The following is a 23,994-nucleotide window of genomic DNA, read 5'->3' on the forward strand; positions in this document are numbered from 1 at the left end:
GCATAAACTCATTTGCATAACATAATCTAGTCGTGTACATAAAGCATATATTGATAAGCGAGACAATGGGTATGTTGGGATACAGAAGGGAAGGGCTGGTGAAGGACTAGGAGTCAAAATGTTATTTTGGGCAGTAACCGTTACTTAAATATATGTATTCAAACTCTTCTTTACTTGGAGTAGGAAGTCCTGGCAGGCTATACAAGGTATATGCAACAGCCAAAGATGTTCTCAAGAATTGCCTGAGTAACTCCAGCATCAATTCTAGAGCATGCATGCAATGCATACTACTTAGAGAAAGTCTTGGGCAAAGCCCTTCTGTTAGCATTAAAGATCGTTTAAATCATACCAGGCTTTTGGTAAGCTACAAACACTACCTTGGAGTTACCAGCATATGCATGGATCTCCACAGGAGCAGTGATTCCCCTTGTTAACTATCATTCCAAGATGCATAAAGCCACTCAGAGATGGATATCCTAGACCCTCATTGACAACCTGTCTGAAGGTTAATGTGCATGAGTTTGTAAAGCGTGCTGTCGCCCCTCAATGGCATCATGGTTCATGGCTAGATAACTGAAGCTGTGAGAAAAGCAAACTATGAGACTGAGTGATGTCTCAGAGAACACAAGCAATTTCTGTAGATCCAAAATACCATTGACAAATGAAGTTTTTGGAGGTTTATTTCTGAGCCCAATGAAAGATTTGGGAAAAGTTACTAGAATGATCTCCTGAATGATGTGAAAGTGGGAGACATCCTTTGAAAGGAAATCGGAGTGTTTCCTCAGGACAAAATGATGCTTCTTTTTTATGGCGCTTCCCACATCAGCAGAGATGAAGGAAACAAGATTAGCTGTCTTTTGCAACACTAAGGGGTCCATTACGATGGGCAGGCGGACCGTAACGGTACACGGGACCGACCGCCAGAGGTGCGGCGGTCCCGCCATTGCAATTAGGATGCCACTGTGATGGTGGAATCTCACATATATTTCATTGTGGCGGGGGTGCTGTAAGCAGCACCCGCCACAATGCAATATATGCATATTGTGCATTGTCATGCACAACGTGACAGGCACCGCGCGGTGCCTGCCACCTTGTATATGACAATGTTGGGGGGTACCATGGGTACCCCCCAAGTTCAGCCCCCCCAACCTCCCTGGGGGCCCGCAACAGGCCCCAAAGTGCACACCGCATGCCTTTCCATGGCAGAATCTCTGCCATGGAAAGTCCCTGAAAATGGCACATCCTAATATGGATGGCGAGGCCTGCAAGGCGTCGCCACCGTATTGAAGGCCTTTTCTGCCTGGCCGGGAATCCGACCGGCGGAAAAGCGGCCAACAGTCTTTCGTCCGCCGCGGTGCCCCACGCCATGCTAATATGCGGGTGAAGATTGATCATTAGGCGGGCTGATCGCCACTTATGCTAATAGGCCCCTAAGTCACTGACTGCCATATACTTGTTGTGCTTATAAGTGCGGAGAATACAAAATGTTAGCTTGAAACTAATTGGGTGGAAGGCTGTTAAGTCAGGGATACCAGTAGAGAAGGTCATCGCAAAGGAACTTAGAATCTATACTTTGGAACTATTCGAATTCTTCTTTGTTTTTCTATAGGTATCAATTACTGTAACATAAGATCTATATGTGTCACCTTGAATTTTAGAAAGAACAAAAGAGGAGATAAATTCTAAAACAGCCCTTTGGAAATAGTAGTTAATGTAGGTTCCCATTTGAAGTCTATAGTCAGAGACACGTGCTCCCATACTGCTACCAGGCATATACAATTATGTTAATAACTTCCTGAATGAAACTAAGATTGGATGTAGGGCAGCAACGCTTGTTCTCTGCCATCATACATAACACAGTTTGGTAGAGATATTCACATCTGATGCTCTTGTTATAATAGAGAAAACCACCCTTTTGCAGAAGGGTGATTGTGGGTTGCCCAAAAATTGCTAACAGGCCAAAGAGTCACCATCTGTTTGTGGTAATCTTGGTATCACATAATAAAGCAATACATGTGAGACCTGGAATGCATGGAAGTGAGTGAGAGGGAAAGAAAAGCAGGTTATGACAAATGAGTTTTCCGGGAGGAAAGCTACATCCAGTGATGAAGTGCTTTTCTCACCAAGGTTGCAGTATCTCTGTGAGGTGCCGAAAGTAAGCCTGTGCATGTATCACATTATGGTACTTCTCCCACTAGTGATAAACATGGGTTCATCTGCTCAACTCCTTAGCCTGTAGACTTTGTATGTCCACAGGGTGAGTGGCAGAGGGGTGGATGCTTCAATATGGGGTCAACAGCCATGGTTCCACGTCCAACTAGAAGAGGAGGCACACAAACATAGTCCATCTGATTATTCACCAAAAACATGGGTGTGGTATCGCAGATATATTGAACACTCTACTCCGTCACACAAGTGTTAAGTGTTGTTACCATTTAGAATATTGGTCCTTAATGCAAAATTATGTAAGTTGTGTTTATGATCCATACCTGCTTCCTTACCACATTGTTAACTAAAGTCATCAGTAATATAGACAACTACAGATCTAACTGAAACACAGCAATGACCTCAATAGGAAAGCTCTCAAAAGGTACCATGGTACTAAAGGTGGGCAGTTGAGGTGTGGCTTGCCTCCTGCTGCAAGTATAAAAACAAATGAAGTAGGATGATATATACCTACATGTCCCAAAGTCATCTTGCACTGAAATTGTGGGAGATGAAACGTTGCAAAATGTCCTGAAGGAACAGTCAGTTCTGAAGTTGGAAAAACCTTTCCAAACCTTGCATCAGTCAGAACACTTATCTCAACTCATTAGGATTTGGTGAGATTTGTCAAAAGTCCTAGAGAAAGTGGATGGGTCAGTGACTGTGGCATGTAAAGATTACATGAGAAGCATTTACTAATTGATAACATTCTGGAAGAAATATTGTAGATTAATAACCATTTTTGGAAAGAAAACTGTAGCACGTGGGAACCTAGGGGCTCATTACAATCGTGTAACGATCGCCACCACCGAGCCGGCGGTGACGACCGTTAAGCCATCGCACTGTGTAATACCCCTGCCATAACACGATGGTGGTGGGTATCGCGGCAGAAACAAAGTCCGTCCGCCGCTTTACCATTGGTTGGCAATTGTTACTGGCGGAGAAGGGTCAGTAATATGGTGGCGGTGGCTAGCAGGCACCACCAGCCATATTATGATGCGAGTGGTGAAAGGCCTTTCCATGGCGGCGATGCCGCCATGGAAAGGCTTGCGGAGATTGGCTTTAGGGACCCGTTGCGGGTCCCTGGTGGAGTGGGGGGGCACTTGGGGGAACCCATGGTACCCCTCAGTTCCCTGCACCAAGTGGCAGGCACCATGTGGTGCCTGCCACGTGGTGCAGGGAAATGCTGTGCATGCCCTTTTACCATTGTGGACGGTGCTGCTGCCAGCAGCACCGTCCGCAATGGTAAAAGGCCAGGATGCACCCGCCAGTATGGCGGGCGCATCCTAATTGACCACCGCAGGTCTGGTGGTCAGTCCCATCACCTTTATGGTGGCCGACATACTGATGTCCGCCCGCCATCATAAGGAGCCCCTTAATTCTCCAAATGGATCACTAATCACAATAGATGAAAGACTGTAAAACTTATAATAGCATTACAGTGTGATTGGAGGGGACAGAAGACAGACAGTGCAGCTGGGGTAGAAGCTGATTAGGAGGATAACAAAAGTAGTGCTGTGGTAAGAGTGGCATCAGATGCGGAACAGAGAAAAGGTGAAGGAGTAGAAAGCCAACCAGAATACGAGGAGGGTTATCAGAGCAAAGCTGTTGTGGGTGCAGTGCCACGGGTGAAAGTAGAGTAGCTCTAGAGTGGATGCATGAACAGTTGAGGAGGATCCGTTAGTTACACAAGGTAGGAAGCCAGCAAGTATGATGGACATCCATCCTCACTGATAAAACCTTGTGACAATTTAGAAAAGAAGAAAAACAAGAATGGAGAAAAATAACTGGAGAAGAAGAATGGAAGGTGGGTAATGACATGTAGGACCTGGGTATTGGATCAAGTATCCTAGGTGTCTTGAAAAAGCCTTCAAATCTCTTTTCTTACTGGGGACAGACATGATACCTTATATGACTGAACTTCTGGCACAAGAGATTACAAAGGGTGGTATGTGCATACTTCTTGATACTTACAGGAGCCTAAGATCGTGAGCCATTTATGTTATTGCATCTTGGGAGCATGCCTAAGGAGGGGTGCTAATTCGTGCTCCAGAGCATCCTATAGGTCTGTTTGCCAGTGCTGATTCATTGCGATGTGATGTACAATTTATTAATGATCTCTTTCTTAAAAGGGAACTGTTGTGTGATATGTGCAATGGTACTGGAGAATTAAAGTTAATCTACCCGTGTCAAAATAAGCAGTGGGGGCCAATGACTACCTCGAGAGATGTATACCTTTTCACTACCTTTAAAATGCTTGTAATACATGGGTTTGTGGGAGGGACACAAATCTAGAAGATATGAAAAGATAGATTCTATCGTCACTAACAATAAGATACAACAATACATTTTCACTGTGCTTACCCTATTCTTGGTATTGGTGCAGGTGCTGGTGCAGGCTTGAAAATATGGGTTCCATTGCTGCCAGAATCTAAACATAAATAATACATTTGATGTTTAAAATATTGATGTCTTCAATTATTTTTAGACTTTAGTTAAGTAGAGCAGGATTTCAATAATGTTGTTCAAATTGAGATGTAACATTTTCGTATCACTTCTGAAATCAGCTACTTGAGTATTGCGAACAGTGTTTTTTGTAGGACTTTGTGGTGAAAGTTGTTTATTATTATGCTTGGCAGTTGGCTTTTAAACTTAGATGGGCCGATTCAGATCTGGGTCGGAACGGGGAATGAACGCGATCTGGCCGGAAAAAGTTCAAGCCGTTCGCGTTTTTTCCGCCTGACTCGTACAGCTGTACGCGCGAGCAAGTGCGATGCGAGCAACGTGAAATTCACCGACCAAGTCGTTTTTCGGGTCTGAACCGCTCCGTACAATTCATCCGTAAGCTGACTGTGTCGTGCAATGGATGCGAATTACGACCAAGCCAGTACGATTCACGCATCGGACAGCCGGTGCGAGCCGAAGTTTCCGGCTCGCAAAATGTCCGGGACGTTGCCTTTGGGAGTCCGCGTCGGGCCCACTGTCAACGCAGCCGTACGACTCGGACACAGGGGGAGACCCAAGGGTCTCTCCAACACAGGCATGTACGGTGCGGATGGCACCGACGCGTACCTGCCCTTGTGGGAGAAATAACCATTCAGTCATTGGGAGCCCATGTACGCGTCGTACGACCGGCTCCCATTGACTTCTATGGGAGTCCAACCAAATCGAATCCGGAAGCATGCGGCCGCATCGTACTCGCTCGGTCAGACTGCAGGACTCCGGCTCGGTCAGAAAACACTCAGGATCCGGCTCGGTCGGAGAGCTTTCCAACCCAGATCGGAATCGGCCCCAGAATGGGGCTATTCAAAAAGGTAACTTCTACTCGTGAGTAATTACACATGTAACTTACTCTTGTACTTTTGAGTAACTTTACTTGACAAAATTAGAGTGTAAAGTTACTAAAAAGTGTAGAGTTGCTCATCTCCATGCCCTGAAAAAGAGGGTGGAGACAAATTTACAAGTGTAAGTTAGTATTGCCAAAAAGAAACAGTGGTGAGCCAAGCAACTATATGATACATTAGTAGATAAATATTTAAGTTAAATATTATTTTAAAATATTTTTAATATTTATTTTAGATGTAAAACAAAATAAATAAATGCTGCAGCACTATTAACCTACTTTTGAATTAAATATTTAATTATTTTATAGACATCATTTAAAATCCTTTTCTGGGTTTAAATAAAATAATTAATTCCAACATAGAGAACAAATGATGTATAGAATTAATTAAAAGCAGGTTAACTATATTTTAATACAAATTAAGGTTACATTTATTTATAAGTTCAAAAACAGTTGTTACATTATTTTATAATTAAATAATGTATGTTGTTTAACATTTTGTAACCTTAAATAATATTTTTTAAATAATTTAAACTATTTTAAATCATTTTAAGTGAATTTAATATTATTTCCTATGGGGTTTTATTTTAAGTCCTTGTGTTCATTTGTTTTCTACGGGAGGGTGTTGCAGTGTTAATGGTTGGCCATGTGTGGTGCTGGACTTATTTAAGCTCTGAGCTGGAGTAGTTTACTACTGTTCAGGATCACGTTTTGGCTGCAGTAACTTTAGAAGTGCAGTTTGTGAATTGAAATAGGCTTACTCTTTTATGGCAGGGTGCATGTTTCTCCTTAAACCCCTCCATAACACACCCTAAACTCCTCCTTACTCCTCCCAAAACTTCTCCTATTTAGTAGCCACTCCTCCTGTTTCATCCCGCGTTTACTACTAATAGTAAAATACATGTGTAAGGATCTCTCTATACAAAAGAAAATAGAAGCAGAGTTGGAGGTTTAGTCTTGTAGGTTTCTAAATCGCATGGTACTTTGGTAGTAGTACTATTTTAGTACTACTGAAGGACAACAAAATGCAGTTTGTGAAGAAGGCCCATTCATTTATGAAAAGCAATTATAATGCTGCCAAATAAAATGAAGACTGCATTGAGTGGAGGATAAGATCAAGATTTCCTTCCTTAATAAGACAGATGTCTTGTCCAACTTCTTGCTGATCCCCAGCCTCCTTTAGAGGTACCATCAGAAATCTCTTTGCAGTAGGCCAATTGACGGAGGTCTGACTGCTGAATTTATTATGCATCTGATAAGAAGAAAGTTACTGAAACAGATATGAAGAGGTCCTTATTGTCAAAAACAATGATAAACATATCTTACACCAGCATTTGATGTATTTCAATTTATTCTTAACTCTTCAAGATGTCCATATCATGCTGGAAGTGAAAACACTACATTTGACCAATGTTTTTCCCCTGTGGTTTATAAGGAAAAAATGTCCTTCATAGCCTTATAACAATATTGCAAATAGTACATTTTTCAATGTTACGCTCTGCCTATTTTAAATGGTAGACACATCAGCTTCATACTTCACATAGTCTCCTCATTTTCTAGTAAAGACTGACATCTCATTATCAACAGCAACATGACTGAAAAAGTAGTTGTAAGTCACAATACTGAGGTCAGTAATATTGAGATGGTCATATTTTGACTCCACAATGCCAACTATCAACTTATCATCTTGTATAGGAAAGTATAGATTCACTAGTCTTCACTCCACATTTACTTAGTTTAATGATATGTACGATAATGTGGAGTCAAGTATAAGTTCAGGTTAATATTAAATCTTTGATATAGTAAAAAAGTAGCTTTTAATTTGAAGAAATAGGAAGAACAATTTTAGGAGGTGTTTCCTACAGGAGCAAGGTTTTTAATTTCACAGGACAAATTGTGAGGTATATGTTATATCAGGAAGTAATACCGTATATCAGTGATGATCTTAACGCTCCGTATTAGCTCCAGAGTTACAGTAGCTCTGCAGAAATATATGGCGAATACCAAGCGGGAAAAAATGTTGGTAAGTACTTTTGTGGATCTATTTGTCTTTGGCTTCCCCCAGCAAATTACTGTTGGAAACTGTAGTAATTCCGTAAACTAAAGCAGTTGAACTATTACTAAACATTTGTGACAGTGATTTTTGTTTTACATTACATTACTCAGCAGTTTAACTGACGCTGCAAGAATGAAACTGACTTTTGTCTACGAACGAAGAAGCCCATATTCGACTGACTAAAATCCAGAATTCATAGCTGCTCAGGATGGCACTTTACAGTTCTTTGGCTAGATCACATCTTAGCATGCGTTTTTGCCAGAAAAGATTGTTTTGTTTAATATCCATATTTGAAAGATAAATCATACACAGAAAACCGTTTTTTGGCTTTTGCAAGAGAACACAATTTATAAACAAGCATTTAAAATGCAATAGGTCTCGGGATAATTACGTTTGAGCTATTGGCATTGCTAAATATTGCAACACCAACTGCAACAAAAGTCTATAAATTGTATGCCAAAAAAATGTATATGTATTTTTGTAGCAATGGTGGTATGCTGCGCTTTAGATGAATATGTTTAAAAGTAAAGTGCGCCATACTGTAATTACTACAATAGTTAATTGTGGATGCATTATCAAATGATGTGTGCACTGATGGCTGGTGGTGTGTGTGCCTGTAGAAATTGTGCACTGATGGTTGGTGGTGTGTGTGCCTGGTGGAAGTAGGCACTGCCGGCTGGTGGTGTGTGTGCCTGGTGGAAGCGTGCACTGATGGCTAGTGGTGCGTATGCCTGGTGAAAGCGTGCACTGATGGTTGGTGGTGTGTGTGCCTGGTGGAAGTAGGCACTGCCGGCTGGTGGTGTGTGTGCCTGGTGGAAGCGTGCACTGATGGCTAGTGGTGCGTATGCCTGGTGAAAGCGTGCACTGACGGCTGGTGGTGTGTGTCCGCCTGGTGAAAGCGTGCACTGACGGCTGGTGGTGTGTGTGAGCCTAGTGGAAGCGTGCACTGACGGCTGGTGGTGTGTGTGAGCCTGGTGAAAGCGTGCACTGACGGCTGGTGGTGTGTGTGTGCCTGGTGAAAGCGTGCACTGACGTCTGGTGGTGTGTGCCTGGTGGAAGTGTGCACTGCCGGCTGGTGGTGTGTGTGTATCTAGTGGAAGAGTGCACTGATGGCCAGTGGTGTGTATGCCTGGTGAAAGCGTGCACTGATGGCTGGTGGTGTGTGTGAGCCTGGTGGAAGCGTGCACTGACGGCTGGTGGTGTGTGTGAGCCTGGTGAAAGCGTGCACTGATGGCTGGTGGTGTGTGTGTGCCTGGTGAAAGGATGCACTGACGTCTGGTGGTGTGTGCCTGGTGGAAGCGTGCACTGACGGCTGGTGGTGTTTGTGCCCGGTGAAAGCGTGCACTGACAGCTGGTGGTGTTTGTGCCAGATGAAAGCGTGCACTGACGACTGATGGTTTCTGTGCCTGGTGAAAAAGTGCACTGACGGTGTGGTTGTGTGTGTGTGGTTGTATGTCTGGTTGTATGTCTGGTTGTGGTTGTCTGTGTGGTTGTGTGTGTGGTTGTGTGTGTTGTTGACACCTTCAGGTAATGTTCGCGCTATATAAAATTGCATTAAATAAAACCAGCCCGTGACATAAGACAAGCCGCCGTGCGGTTCAAAAAACTGAAAAGTATCACAGCAACCACATGCTGGGGACCACGGGTCAGACGGGAGTGGGTTTTCATTCTGGCTCGTGGGTAATATTAGCGCTTTACAAACTGCGCCAATGTGCATTCTGTGTAGTTTGTGTCAGCGCTTTACCATACCGAGTCATTAGGAATACCGACCTGAGGGTGGCACTTTAGATACAGTGCCTGTGCCGGACCTGTTGGCTTCGCTGCTGGTCTGCGAGGGGCGTGACGGTGTTTCTGGTACTGTCTGACTTCCAGCATGTGAGGGGAGTGAGAGGATGTTAGTGGTGTGAGAGAGTGCTTCCGGTAGTGCAGGACTGTTAGTTTGGGAGGCGTGTGAGACTGTTAGTCTATGAAGGGTGTGCGAGTGTTGTAAGTAGTGTGAAGGTGTGAGAGTGCTGTTAGTGGGAGACTGCTACTCTATGAGGAGTGTGCAAGTGTTGTTGGTAGTGTAAGACTGCTAGTTTGTGACGGATATGGCTGTTGTAGGTATTGTGGAACTGCTAGTGTGGAAGAGCTGTGAGCGGCTAGTGATAGTAGGGGGATAAGAGAGTGGTGAAAGTAGCGTGGGGCTTCTACTTTACACTGTTTTACACTCACCACCAAGCCAAACCGACCGTCACCATCCAACTGCTGATGCAGTCATTCGCTGAGGGTGTGCATGTTTATTTTGGACAGGATGTCTCACTCACATTACTGGTCCGAAATCATGAAGTAGGTCATTGCTAGAAGTACACAGCTGAAAGTACATTTTAGTACCGAAACTGCCTAAACTGAAAGCATGTTATAAACAAGTATCATGAAGACATTGTCGTAATGCCTTCATTGTAAAGGCATCTCGTTGTTCACCCTTCGTTATAAAGGCTGTTTCCCCTGATATTACCACAATCATTGGCTGCAGCAAGCATACATGCATGCAGTCTCAAACATGTTCAAAACTGCCCCGGGTTGTTTGAAGACAAGTCTACTGTTTTAGGTATGTAATTCACTTAAGGGCCCAATCTGACCCCGCCCAACTTTTACCTGCAGTAGATACCAAAGTGAAGGTGTGCAGCACGCTATTGCAGTAGTGGTACAAAAGATTCATTTGGAAAGGATGTTGTGGAATGGTCAGAGCTCCCTATATAAATATGAATCTGTCCTTATATAATATAACTGGTGCTCATGTAAAGCAATCCTAAATCTGTAGGTCGCACTTGCGCTTTATAAAAACTACAAAACAAAATACAAGATTGGTCAGTGTCGGACTCACTAACCGAACGGGGCAAAACTGTGAATAGACTTGGTGGGAAAAAATATACATGTACAAAACGGAGTTTGACGTAAAGCATTAGGAGACGAGGGAATGAAGTAAGAAGAGAATATGAAGTGGCCACACAAGACAACTATGGAGAGAGCACGGGTATACAGATAGGAGCACACAAAAGGGCACTACGACGAATGTCACCTTCATAGACTGACTTCTCCAAAGATCCGTGCCTCATGACCCAGTGGCCAGTAATTCTGCTCTGTGTATGAAAAATGTATGGTTTATTTGATGGCAATGGCATCTACTTAATGCATGTTTTGTTCATGAAGAATACTCTAACCTGCAGCAAAGTCACGGAAACCGATAGCGTGCTTTACCCTGCCACACTGATCATTGGTCTCGGGGCATGTACTTGCAGTAGCAGGCTGGGGTTGTGGCGGTGAGCGTTGGGGGAGGGGAGTTCATGTCAAGGGTGGAAAGCAATCGTGGCACAAGGGCACGTGCGTTCACAGGGCAGTAGTAACAACCATTGACAAAGCCAATAGTCCTGGCTGTTATGTATAATATTACTTGCTGTATTACATTTCTGGGTGCAATGACAGAAATAGCGAAATAAAAGTCGGGCAGCACACTATGCTAAGAACGGGTTTTAGCTTAGGTGTTTTAAGCCACGCCTTTAATTATATAGACCACGCCACATTGAGAGACACCCCCCAGTTTTTTCATCCCACTTAAAGCCCTGTGAATTGAGTAATTTATAGGCCTTTGTTTTTGTGAGGCGCACACCTCGTGCTGATGTATTAAAAGGTGCTGGCATGTAATGAGGAAAGAAAAGAACCATTGTGGAAACAAGGAGGGCGCGGGAGGCACAGGAAGAGTACAAGGGGGGTACAACCTGCAGAAACACGAGTGCAGAGAGTGCTGCAGGCTGCTGAAAAGGGGGCGGGGAACAGGCGACAGAGAAAGAAGGCACAGGCTGCAACAGAAGAGGGGTGAAGGGGGTGCAGGCGGCAGCGGAAAAGTGTGGGACAGGCTGCAGAAGAGGTTGGGGGTGCGGGTGAACTTGTAAGGAATAAGAAGGGTGCAGGAAAGGGGGGCTTAAAAACAATGAGGAGAGGACAGGGAGAGAAGAGATAGGAGCGAGAGAAAACGGGCAGCAAAGGGGGAGGGAGGAAGTACCTGAAGCGACAGAGAAGAGAGGAGACAAGTTTGGCAGCAAAAAAGGGCGGTGGAGACAGAGGGAGGAAGAAGGCTGTGGTAAAAAATGTAAACTTCAAAGCAGTATTACAATTATTTTTGCAATATTACATGTGTTTCAGCCTTATGGTTCATGCTGCTTCTATGAATGAAAATAAGGAATGGAGTAGGATACAAAATGCACATAGTAGTAGCAGCGTGTGACAGTCTTCGCGTCTCGATGCTGTTTGGGAGGTGGGAGGGGAAGTAGGAGAGGGGGGAGTGATAGGGATGAAAGCGCTAGCGGGCGCATGCTGGCAAATGGTGACCTGCAGAGCGCGTGAATGGGAAGAGCAGCCGTGGGATGTGGGAGGGGAAGTAGGAGAGTGCGATGTGCACGCGGGGGGCGGGGAGCGGCAGCCTTTGAAGTGTGATGAGGCACAGAGATTCATTTGGAGAGGATGTGGCGGAATGGTCAGAGCTCCCTACATAAATATGAATCTGTCCTTATATAATATAACTGGTGCTCACGTAAAGCAATCCTAAACCTGTAGGTCGCATTTGCCCTTTATAAAAACTACAAAACAAAATACAAGATTTTTATTTCAAATTTTTTTTAATTAAATTGAATACGTTTCACATGTACATTGTATACAGTTGTCTTTCTTGGGCTGCTTTTACATGTATGCTTGGCCCGGTGGTAGCAAAGAGAGAGAGAAAGAAGGAAGAAGAGAGAGGGGGGGGGTTTATTGCATCAGATACTCGTCTAGGGCTGCCCACATGTCCTCTTTGGCTGTGTGGTTCGCCGCCTTGTGTTTGGCGGTGATGTTGTCTGCCCCTCGAAGGAATGTTACCCAGTTGAACCAGCGCTTGAAAGTGGCCTTGCTGGAGTTCTTCCAGTACCCCAGAATATTTTTTACAGCTGCCGCCAGGAGCATGTCGACTAGATCACGTATTTCTTTGGATTGGAGTTGTGGCTCAAGGAATCCGGTGATTATCCCTGCTAGCCCTCGTTGTATCTGGCATCCCGTGATCGAGTCTATTAGGTTGTATACTTTATTCCAGAACGCTTTGACTTTGGGGCAGTCGTATATCATGTGGGCTAGGTCCCCCCTTGCTTTGTGGCAGTTCCAGCATTTGCTGTTGTCGCTAGCCCCAACTCTCTCTAGTTTCGCCGGTGTCCAGTGTAGTCTATGTAGTATCCAGTATTTTGTTTGTGCTAACTGTGGTGTGATCTTGTTTTTGGACGCTGATGTCCATAGTCTGGCCTTCTCTTCTTCACTTAGCGGTCTGTGGATGGTCTCTTCCCAGAAGGCTATTGTTTTGTCATTAAGAGTGGTGCTGCGTGGTGTGATTATTTTGTAGATCTGCGCTGTTTGGTGACCTGCCGTGTTTATGTTCTGTGCATACTGTATGATGGTTGGTTTGTGTTTGGAGAGGTTCGCTCTGGTGATGGCTGCTTTGATTCTTAGGTACTCGTAGAATTCCTTGTCTGGTAGGCTAGTTGTTTGTTGGAGCGTCTTGTAGGTGAGTGGGTTGTTTCCTGCCTCTAGTTGTGACGGTGTTGTTATGCCCCTGCTGAGCCATTCTTTGCTGTCTAGCGTTTTCCCTTTGTATGTGATTTTGGTGTTGTACCATAATGACTCCCATTTGGTGCCTCTGATGCTTACTTCTAGCTCTTTATCCAATCTCAGTAGTGCTATTTTTGTGTTCCGTATTATTGAGTTTTTGGCTTCTGGGTGTCTATTTGCCGTGAGGGCCATGATTGGGTCTGCTCCTCCTAGAATGCCTCTTTCTAGCTCCAGCCATACTGGCATATATTCTGGTGTTGGTGCTACCCAGTGTAGCCCTTGTTTGGCAAGGCATGCCGTCTGGAAGGCCTTATAGTTTGTGAGGTTCAGTCCCCCTTGCTCTTTTTTCAGCCTGAGCTTTGCTAGACTTATTCTAGGTTTTTTACCTCCCCATAGGAACAAGTTAATGGCTTTGTCGATTTGTTTGTGGAAGTCTGTCGTTAGTGATAGTGGTAGCATGGACAGCAAGTAGTTGAGCATAGGGGTGATCATCATCTTAACTGTCTCTACTCTGCCTCACCAGCTGACGAATTTGGGTCCCCATGTGTCTAGCTTCGTCTTAATCTTTTTCAGCATTGCTTCCTCGTTGTGCTCTAGTGTTGATCTGAGGTCCTTCCCAAAGAGGAGTCCCAGATATTTTAGGGGTTTCGTTTGCCATGCCAGGCCTGACTTGCCTAGTACTGCTCTGGTAGTGTGGCAGTTCATTGGTTTGCATTCTGATTTATCCCTGTTGAGTTTATACCCTGAGACTTGTGCATATTCCTCTATTGTTTGTACCAGTGCCTCGATTGACTCCCGTGGGTTGCTTGTGGTGATCAGGATGTCATCCGCATAGGCTGCGAGTTTGAAGGCTTGACCCTCCACTTTCACACCTGTAATCTGCGTGTAGGTTCTGATCATGTGGAGAAGGGGTTCTATTGCCAGCAGGAATAATCCTGGTGACAAGGGGCATCCTTGTCTCGTCCCTCTACTTAGGGTGAATGTTTCTGATGTTGCTGCGTTCACTACCACTCGAGCTCGGGGTTTTTTGTATAGGGACATTATCATTCCTCTGTATCTATCTCCGAATCCGAATTTGCGCATACATTCGTTTAGGAATGACCACGAGACTCTGTCGAAGGCTTTTTCTACATCTAGTGCAATCATTACTGCCTTCTCTGTGCTGTTTGCCGTGCGGTTTATTAGGTGGCAGAGCAGTCTCGTGTTGTCCTGTGAGAGCCTGTTTTTCAGGTATCCAACTTGTGTTTTGTGTATGAGGGTGGGTAGGTATGTGTTTATTCTAGCTGCCATTACTTTAGCGTAGATTTTGCAGTCTACGTTTATTAGGGATATTGGCCTGTAGTTTTGTGGGAATTGTGGGTCCTTCCCTTCTTTGGGGATGACAATAATGTTTGCCTCTGCCATTGAGTCTGTCATGCTTCCTTTCTCTGCACAAGTCTGGAATACTCTCACTAGTATTTCTTTAAGCTGCGTTTGGAACTTTTTGTAAAAGGTCACTGTGAATCCGTCCGGCCCCGGGGCTTTGTTGGGTTTTAGTGCGTCTATGGCCATCCCTACCTCTGCTTTTGTTATGTTTTGGTCTAGCGCCTCACTTTGTTCGCCGCTTAGCTTGGGTAGGTCAAGTTTCTCGAGAAGGCTCGCCCCTCCATCCTCCTTTAGTGCTTTGTCTGCGGTGTATAGGTCTTTGTAAAACCTCCTGAAGGTTTCGAGGATTTGTTTGTTCTCTGTGTGCGTTATGTTGTCTGTGTCGGTGATCGCTGCAACTGAGTGCTGTCTCTGTTTGGCTTTTAGGTACCCTGCAAGTGCCCTACCTGCTTTGTTGGCTGAGCATAAGTTTATGGATTTGTATTTGTTTATCCATGTCGTTGCCCTCTCGCTTAATAGTCTGTTGAGGTCATACTTTTTCTTTGTTAGTGTTGTGAGTGTATTCCTGTCTAGTATGTTTGCGATGTGGTTGTTCTCTAGTTCCTTTATTTGTTCTTCCAGTTCTTTAATGTGTTTGTTCCTTTTTTTGTTCATTCTTGCCTTAATACTTATAAGTTTCCCCCTTATTGTGGCTTTGAGCGCGTCCCACAGTGTCTCCTCCTTTGTGTCGTTAAATAAGAGATATTCTTTGATCGCCTCCTCAATCTCCCCGGTGTTGGCGGGATCCTCAAGTATGTCACTATTGAGACGCCACCCCCTGTTCGGTAGCTCATTGTGTTTCCCACTTATGGAGAGGGAGATGTGGGCATGGTCTGAGACTGTTATCGGTCCTATCTCCGTTCTGTCCGTCAGGTGTGTGTGTGAGCTTGACATGAGGATATAGTCTATTCTGCTATATGAGTTGTGTGGTGCTGAATAGAATGAGTACTCCCTGGCACTGGGGTGTTGTAGTCTCCATGGGTCCGCTAGTGCAAGCTTGGTGCAAAGGTTTTTTAGTGTGTTCTGTTCTTGTGTGGCATGGCTTTGCCTGTGCGGGTGCCTGTCTGTGGCATTATCCATCGCCTCGTTCATGTCCCCTGCCATTATCACTAGTTCTCCCAGTGAGATCCTGCTGAGCTCGCTTTCTACCTCCTCCCAGAACTTTTTTTTGAGGCATTCGGCCCGTAGATGTTAGCTATGTGCATTACTTCCTCTCCTCTTTTGATGCTTGTGACTAGTCTCCTGCCTTCCGTGTCTGCTGCACTGCCCAGAGTCTTGAATTTCCCTTTCTTGCTCATAATGGTTATCACCCCTCCTTTTTTGTTGACTGCTGGTGAGCATACTATGTCGCTTATCCAGTTTGCCTTAAGTTTGTTAGCATCCTCTGTGGTCACTCTAGTTTCTTGGAGCACGTACACGTCGGCTTTGAGCCTATTCAGGTAGTCTAGTGTTTTCCGTCGCTTGACGGGGTGGTTGAGGCCTTTGACGTTCAGTGACACAATCTTGATGTCAGCTGTAATCTGTGCTAGGCCTTGAGTGTTGTGAGTAGTCATGGTTCCCCTATAGGATAGCTGCTCTCTGGGTTGTGACCTCTATATGATCTCTGCCTTCGGTGTGGACTCACCTCTCGCCACCCGTCTTTGGGCCCCCCCCCCGGGGTCTGGGTTGGGATATGGAAGTATGTGAAAAAGAAGTAAGAAAGAAAAAAGAAAAAGTTGATAGCCCCACCAAGCAAGGATTGTCCGCGCTGCATGACCCTCCCCCTGCTTCCACCCCCTCTCCCTCCCCCCCTCCCCCCTGTCAAGGTACTGTAAACGTGCGACAGCAGCGGTTCACCACCCTCCGCCCCCCTGGGTACATTAGATCCTCCCCCCGCACCCTTCCTAGTTAAGCGTTGATGAAAGGATATCTTGTCCGTCTCTGTTTCCCAGGTCTGGCTCAAAGTTCTGAGTGATTTTGTGTTCTTGGCTGGATCTCATGCATATCTCGTGTCCATTCCTTGGGATGACTCTTTTGTCTTAGCTTAGTTCTATATTCTTTTATCATGAGGTAGGTGTGTCTTTCCAATTGAGGTAGCAGTGTTTAATTTGGGTAAATGTCAGATCGACCCCGTCTCTTGACAGTGCCCTTCAACCACGACCTGCTGTGCCATTTTCGCCTGTCTCCGAGCCGTCTGAGGATGCTCTTCTCTTTGCCGTTCCTGGGCTTCTTTGTTCCATCTCTTCTTGGTCTGGTTCCTGAAGGTATCTGCGTAGGTCTGCTGGATCGTCGAACGTTTGCGTGCCTTTCCTGTCTGTTATCTTCATTCTTGCTGGGCCCACCAAGCTGCAAGTTATCCTGGCCCTCTTCATTGCTTCCCTCAGTGCCAGGAACGCCTTCCTTGTCTCTACTGTGCCTTTAGAGAAGTCTTGGGTGATGATAATCTTCTTGCCCTTCCAGGATGGCAGCGCAGGCGGTTGCCTAAGTTCGTGAGCTCCGTGACCCCGGGCTAAAAAACAGCGAGAAGAACGGCGAAACGGATTGAACTCCCGCACAAAACGGCAGGAGGTGTGTAGGAACACAAGGTGCAGCACAGGAGGCGGCTAGTGCAATCGGCACGTCGTGTTTGAAGCAGAATAAGCCAGGAATCCTCCGAGACAGAGGAACGGAAGATGCAGCCCAAGATGGCGGGGTCATAAAACCCAGCAACATCGCAACAGCTACGGCGACACTGGAGATTCTCACCAAGCTTGAGCCGGTGGCAACGCTGGAACGCGAGGGGGAGCGCCCGGTAGGAAGAACAACTCAGGTCAGACCGGGACGAAAAGGGAATAGAATAAAGGCAGAGAAGCAAGACACCAGGCAATAAGGGTGGCCATCTTGGGTGTCCACGCTGCAAAAACAACAGCAGTGGGCTACTAGGAGGAAGCACAGGAGGCGCATCTAGGCTGAAGGCGTCCACGAGTGGGAGGCTACACAAGCCGCCATACACTGAGGAGGGCGAGCGGAGAAGCGGCGCCAGAACGCGACAACTACCCTAGGCGCGTACCGGACCCAGCGGAGGAGCCAACAGGCCAGGTGACCGGGCAAGGGAGACGGACCTCCACGAGCGCCAAGAGAACAACATCAGCAAGTAAGCCGCTTGCGTTTTAAAAATCTGAAGCACTTAGCATAAACAGCGTAAACAGCCGACTGAAAACAACGGCGGCCATCTTGGAAGGGGCAGAAGCCAAGCGAAAACGGGCTCCAAGGCAGAACGCATGATCGCATGAAAGCAGAGTGCGAGGTACGACCCTAAGAGAAGCCAGGGAAAGCAGGCACGGGTACCCTGCTCACAAGACCCAAGTGTTTACCCAGCACAGAAGCCACAAGTTGCCTAGAAGACAGTAAAATCAACGGCGGACATCTTGAGAGGGGCAAAGCAGAGTGAGAACGGGCTTTGAGCGCACATGCAGAACGCATGTACGCATGAAAGCAGAGTGCTAGGTACGATCCCAAGAGGTGCCAGGCAGAGTGCCCAAGTCGCCTAGCATTAATTAAACGAGTAAACACGACGAAGAGGACAGTAAATCAACGGCGGCCATCTTGGAAGTGGGCGAACCACACAAACACAAAAGAGGCGACTACGGGACGGTGTGGCAGAAGCCAGCAATTACTGGAAGCAGGCACCCCCAGAGCGGGACGACAACACAGGAAGGTACGAAGCTAGGGGGCGGTACGAGCGAGAGGAAATCAACGGTGGCCATCTGAAGGCAGAGTGAAGCAAAAAGGGCAACAGCAACAAAGTGAAAGTAGCCCTGGCGTCAGGGCGAACCAGAACAAGGACGATAAAGTGGCCCAGCAGGTTCACGTTTGGAGACACAGCAAAGACAGAGAAAGCCACGAACTACGCCAAATCCAGCCCAACACAGGGTGCGCAACAAGCAGACCAGCACAAGAAGGGCACGCCGCCCGCACATCAAGGAATAAAAGGGTTTGGCGGGATGACGACCAACGACATCAAAAAGATTAAAACAAATCAAGAATCACCAATCAAGCTGAAGACCCTACAGAACACGGAGACAGCAATGGATCTGCTCCTAAAGAAAATAACAGAAGCCAACGACTTGGCAAAAGCCACTAAGATCTCCATGGACAATGTCCAACTAGAACTCACAGCCATACGGGCCGACCAGAGTAAAATAGTGAGCAGAGTAGGCGAAACGGAGAAAAGAATCAGCGACATAGAAGACAAATCAGATACCATGGAAAAAGATGTTCGCTACATATCCAAGATCTCCAGCGACTTGCAAAGAACGCTAGCAGAACAAGAGGACAAAAACAGGAAAGGGAACATCAGAATCCTAGGTATACCGGAAGAAGAAGAGGAAGAAGCAGGCTCATGCGCGGCGCTACTCGAAGTTTTGATACCCAAGCTGACTGGGCTAAACTTCGAAAGAACATTCGAAATTGACAAAGCGTACAGAGTGCCTGCCACAAGACAGCTGCACATGAAAGGCCCGAGAACAATCATCTGCAAACCGCTGAGAGCTAACCAACAAAATACAAGATTGATCAGTGTCAGACTCACTAACCGAACGGGGCAAAACTGTGAATAGACTTGGTGGGAATAAATATACATGTACAAAACGGAGTTTGAAGTAAAGCATTAGGAGACGAGGGAATGAAGTAAGAAGAGAATATGAAGTGGCCACACAAGACAACTATGGAGAGAGCACGGGTATACAGATAGGAGCACACAAAAGGGCACTACGACGAATGTCACCTTCATAGACTAACTTCTCCAAAGATCCGTGCCTCATGACCCAGTGGCCAGTAATTCTGCTCTGTGTATGAGAAATGTATGGTTTATTTGATAGCAATGGCATCTACTTAATGCATGTTTTGTTCATGAAGAATACTCTAACCTGCAGCAAAGTCACGGAAACCGATAGCGTGCTTTACCCTGCCACACTGATCATTGGTCTCGGGGCATGTACTTGCAGTAGCAGGCTGGGGTTGTGGCGGTGAGCGTTGGGGGAGGGGAGCCCATGTCAAGGGTGGAAAGCAATCGTGGCACAAGGGCACGTGCGTTCACAGGGCAGTAGTAACAACCATTGACAAAGCCAATAGTCCTGGCTGTTAGGTATAATATTACTTGCTGTATTACATTTCTGGGTGCAATGACAGAAACAGCAAAATAAAAGTCGGGCAGCACACTATGCTAAGAACGGGTTTTAGCTTAGGTGTTTTAAGCCACGCCTTAAATTATATAGACCACGCCACATTGAGAGACACCCCCCAGTTTTTTCATCCCACTTAAAGCCCTGTGAATGGAGTAATTTATAGGCCTTTGTTTTTGTGCGGCGCACACCTCGTGCTGATGTATTAAAAGGTGCTGGCATGTTATTAAGGGAAAGAAAAGAACCACTGTGGAAACAAGGAGGGCGCGGGCGGCACAGGAAGAGTACAAGGGGGGTACAACCTGCAGAAACAGGAGTGCAGAGAGTGGTGCAGGCTGCTGAAAAGGGGGCGGGGAACAGGCGACAGAGAAAGAAGGCACAGGCTGCAACAGAAGAGGGGTAAAGGGGGTGCAGGCGGCGGAGGAGTGTGGGACAGGCTGCAGAAGAGGTTGGGGGTGCGGGTGAAATTGTAAGGAATAAGAAGGGTGCAAGAAAGGGGGGCTTAAAAACAATGAGGAGAGGACAGGGAGTGAAGAGATAGGAGCGAGAGAAAACGGGCAGCAAAGGGGGAGGGAGGAAGTACTTGAAGCGACAGAGAAGAGAGGAGACGAGTTTGGCAGCAAACAGGGCGGTGGAGACAAAGGGAGGAAGAAGGCTGTGGTAAAAAAATGTAAACTTCAAAGCAGTATTACAATTATTTTTGCAAAATTGCATGTGTTTCAGCCCCATGGTTCATGCTGCTTCTATAAATGAAAACAAGGAATGGAGTAGGATACAAAATGCACATCGTAGCAGCAGGGTGTGACAGTCTTCGCGTCTCGATGCTGTTTGGGAGGTGGGAGGGGAAGTAGGAGAGGGGGGAGTGATAGGGATGAAAGCGCTAGCGGCCGCATGCTGGCAAATGGTGACCTGCAGAGCGTGTGAATGGGAAGATCGGCCGTGGGAGGTGGGAGGGGAAGTAGGCGACTGCGATGTGCACGCGGGGGGCGGGGGCGGGGAACGGCAGCCTTTGAAGTGTGATGAGGCACAGACAAATGGTGGTTTGTGACGTAGCTGGTTTGTGCACGCGCATAGACACATGAACTGTGGCAAATCCGCCGTTGGTAGGCTGTTCTTTTGCCCATACTATAATCTCCGCCAGCAATGCGCAAGCACATTGGCAGGCCGAGACCTAAAAAGGGAGCTTGTGAAGCACTTGCTAATGGAGCTTTTATTGGGCAATTCACCAGAAGAAATGCGTTACTTACCTGTAACTGCAGTTATCCAGTATTAGTCTCTTTCATAGATTCACATGCCTGAATCATTCCCCGTCGTCGAGACGGGAGCCTCCGGTATATAAAAAAGTAATGTCCTAGAGACATACATAGAAAAGAATAGGCCCAAAGGTCTCACCTTAGTAGCCTATCCACGTCCTTTTGCAGGAAGGACCAAACAGAGCAGGCCCCAAGGGTCCCACCTTGGTGGCCTATCTGGGTCCTTTTGTAAAAAAGGACCAAATAAAGTACAACAGCCAATCAGCTACTACCTCCTTCTAGAACCTTCCTGCCAGGAGCCCAAGTCTCTCAGATTTTCGTACGCACCAAGCTAGTTAGGCGTAAACTCAGTAGAGAGAAAGGTGAGCCCTGCCAGGGGAGGCGGGAGGGTGCATGTGAATCTATGAAAGACACTAATACTGGATAACTGCAGTTACAGGTAAGTAACGCATTTCTTATCCAGTATTTGGGTGTCTTTCATAGATTCACATGCCTGAATCAGAGTAGCGAGCAATACATTATGCACATTCTGTATGAACATCAGGTATGAGCATGTAGATAAACATATCACATGACTATAAAGTACAAAATGCAATGACATATAAATACAGAAAGAGAATGTGCATACCCGTAAAGGATAGAGGGATGTAGTAGGGCTCACCTTACTGGAATAGATGGCGAAGCACTGCTCGGCCCACTGCTGCATCCTTCATCAGCTCAGTATCCAGGCAGTAATGCCTGGTGAAGGTGTGCGGAGACTTCCATGTCGCCGCTCTGCATATGTCCAATATCAGCACTCCAGCGAACAGCGCCGCAGATGTGGACATGGCTCTAGTCGAATGAGCTTTGACTCGTGAGTCTAAAGGCCGTCCGGCCTTGTCGTGACAAAAGGTGATCGCAGAAGAGATCCATCTGGAGATGCTCTGCTTTGTCAGGGGCAGCCCAGCCTTGGTCTACTAAAGGCAATAAAGAGCTGGGATGACTTTCGAAAGTGTTGTGTCTTATCGATGTAGAATTTAAGACACCTCTTAAGATCTAGAGAATGTAGAGTTATTTCGGCTGCCGTGGTAGGATTCGGAAAGAACGATCTAAGCACCACTGGTTCGTTAAGATGGAAGTCTGAGGGGACTTTGGGAATGAAGCGAGGGTTAGTCCTCAGAATGACTCTGTCCTCTCTGAATTGAAGAAAAGGATCCTGGATGGATAGAGCCTGCAATTCACTGACCCTTCTGGCAGAGGTTAGTGCCAGGAGGAGGGCCGTTTTCCAAGAGAGGAACTTGACCTCTGCCTTATGGATGGGTTCGAAGGGATGCTTCATTAGTTGATGAAGAACCACATTGAGGTGCCACGATGGAGGAATAGGTCGCGGTCGTGGAAAGGACCTGTATAGACCTTTTAGGAATTGTTTGATGAGTCTGTCCGCCCACAAAGATGGGCCCGTAGCCGTCCTTGTGAACCTTGAAATCGCCGCTAGATGCACTTTGATGGATGTATGCGCAAGGCCTGATTGCGCAAGATGTAACAAGTATGGCAGCAGTTGCTGTGGAGTGGCATGGAAGGGGTGCAAGCCATGATCCACACACCAGGAACAGAATCGCTTCCATTTTAGTGAGTAGGTTTTGTTAGTGCTGACAGCTCTGGCTTTCGCAAGGACATCTCTGCAATCCTGCGGGATGTTCAGGTGGCTGAATTCGCGGTATTCAGGAGCCAGGCTGACAACTTCAGAGAGCTCAGGTTCGGGTGGAGAACCTGCCCTTGAGACATCGTGATCAGGGCCGGAAACTGCTGCAGGCGAAGAGGGGGCCGGGCAGAGAGGCGATGAAGCTCCGTGAACCAGTGCTGCCTCGGCCAGGACGGAGCAATGAGGATCAGAGTGCAGGGTTCCGATTTCATCTTCCTGAGAACCCTGGGTATCAGTGGGAATGGCGGAAAGGTGTACGCAAAGACGTTGCGCCATGCGATGGAAAATGCATTCCCGAGGGTTCCTGAGTGGTGATGCCTGCTTGCGAAGCTTGGGCATTTGGCGTTTTCTCTGGTGGCAAAGAGGTCTATGCTTGGGGTGCCCCACTCCTCGAAGATACGGTCCAGCACCTCCATGTCAAGTTCCCATTCGTGGGAAGGAGACCTCTCCCTGCTCAGTGCGTCCGCCAAGACGTTGTCCTTGCCCGGGACGTACTCCGCTTTCAACGCTATTCCATGTTCCAGAAGCCAGTTCCAGATTCTTTGCGATTCTCGAGATAACGAGATCGAACGCATCCCCCCCTGCTTGTTCAGGTAGTGCATCGTCGTGGTGTTGTCCGTCCTGACGAGCACTGGGGAGTGACGAATGCGTGGGAGAAACGCCTGTAGAGCTAGGAAGACCGCTCGTAACTCCAGCAGATTGATATGGAGCTTGGTTTCCTGTGTCGTCCATTTGCCGTTGATCTGGAGTTCCTGGAGGACTGCTCCCCAGCCTTCCAGGGACGCATCCGTAGTCACTACATGTGGCTCTGCTGGGAGCAGGAACGGCAGACCCTTTGACAGATGGTGAAGTGACGTCCACCATTGCAAATGGTTGATAATGGGTCGAGTGACTCGTATGCGGTCCTCGAAAGAACCTGTGGCTTGGGTCCATTGCTTTGTCAGTGCCTCCTGAAGTGGACGCATTTTCAGGCGGCAGTGTGGAATGAGCAGTATGCATGAAGACATCATGCCAAGGAGGGACTTGAACGTGCGGACCGGAAGAGTCTTCCGCGAAGCCACTGCTTTGGCCAAGGAGATGAGTTTGATTTTTCTCTCCTGAGAGGGGAAAGCCTTGACACGCTCCGTGTCCAGAGTCGCTCCAAGGAACGTGATAACCTTGGTGGGTTCCAGAGTCGACTTTGCGGTGTTGAGGGTCAGTCCCAGGCGGTGGAAAATATCCAGACAGGCGCTGGAGGATGAGGCTGCGGCGGCCGCTGTCGGTGCCTTCACCAACCAGTCGTCCAGGTATGGAAACACCTG

General features: G+C 46.8%; 1 protein-coding gene across 10 annotated transcripts in view; it reads right to left on the reverse strand.

Moving 5' to 3' along the window:
- The window catches only part of BLNK (B cell linker), an 849,614-nt gene that overhangs the window by 82,584 nt on the left and 743,036 nt on the right, over nt 1–23,994 (reverse strand). For all 10 annotated transcript variants that reach the window (XM_078643456.1, XM_078643447.1, XM_078643446.1 and 7 more), the window contains one exon: nt 4,570–4,636. In XM_078643456.1, the coding sequence (XP_078499582.1) occupies nt 4,570–4,636 (67 nt within the window). The remainder of the gene's footprint in view (nt 1–4,569; nt 4,637–23,994) is intronic.

Source organism: Lissotriton helveticus, chromosome 5_1 (genome assembly GCF_964261635.1).
Source record: "Lissotriton helveticus chromosome 5_1, aLisHel1.1, whole genome shotgun sequence".
Classification (NCBI taxonomy): domain Eukaryota; kingdom Metazoa; phylum Chordata; class Amphibia; order Caudata; family Salamandridae; genus Lissotriton; species Lissotriton helveticus.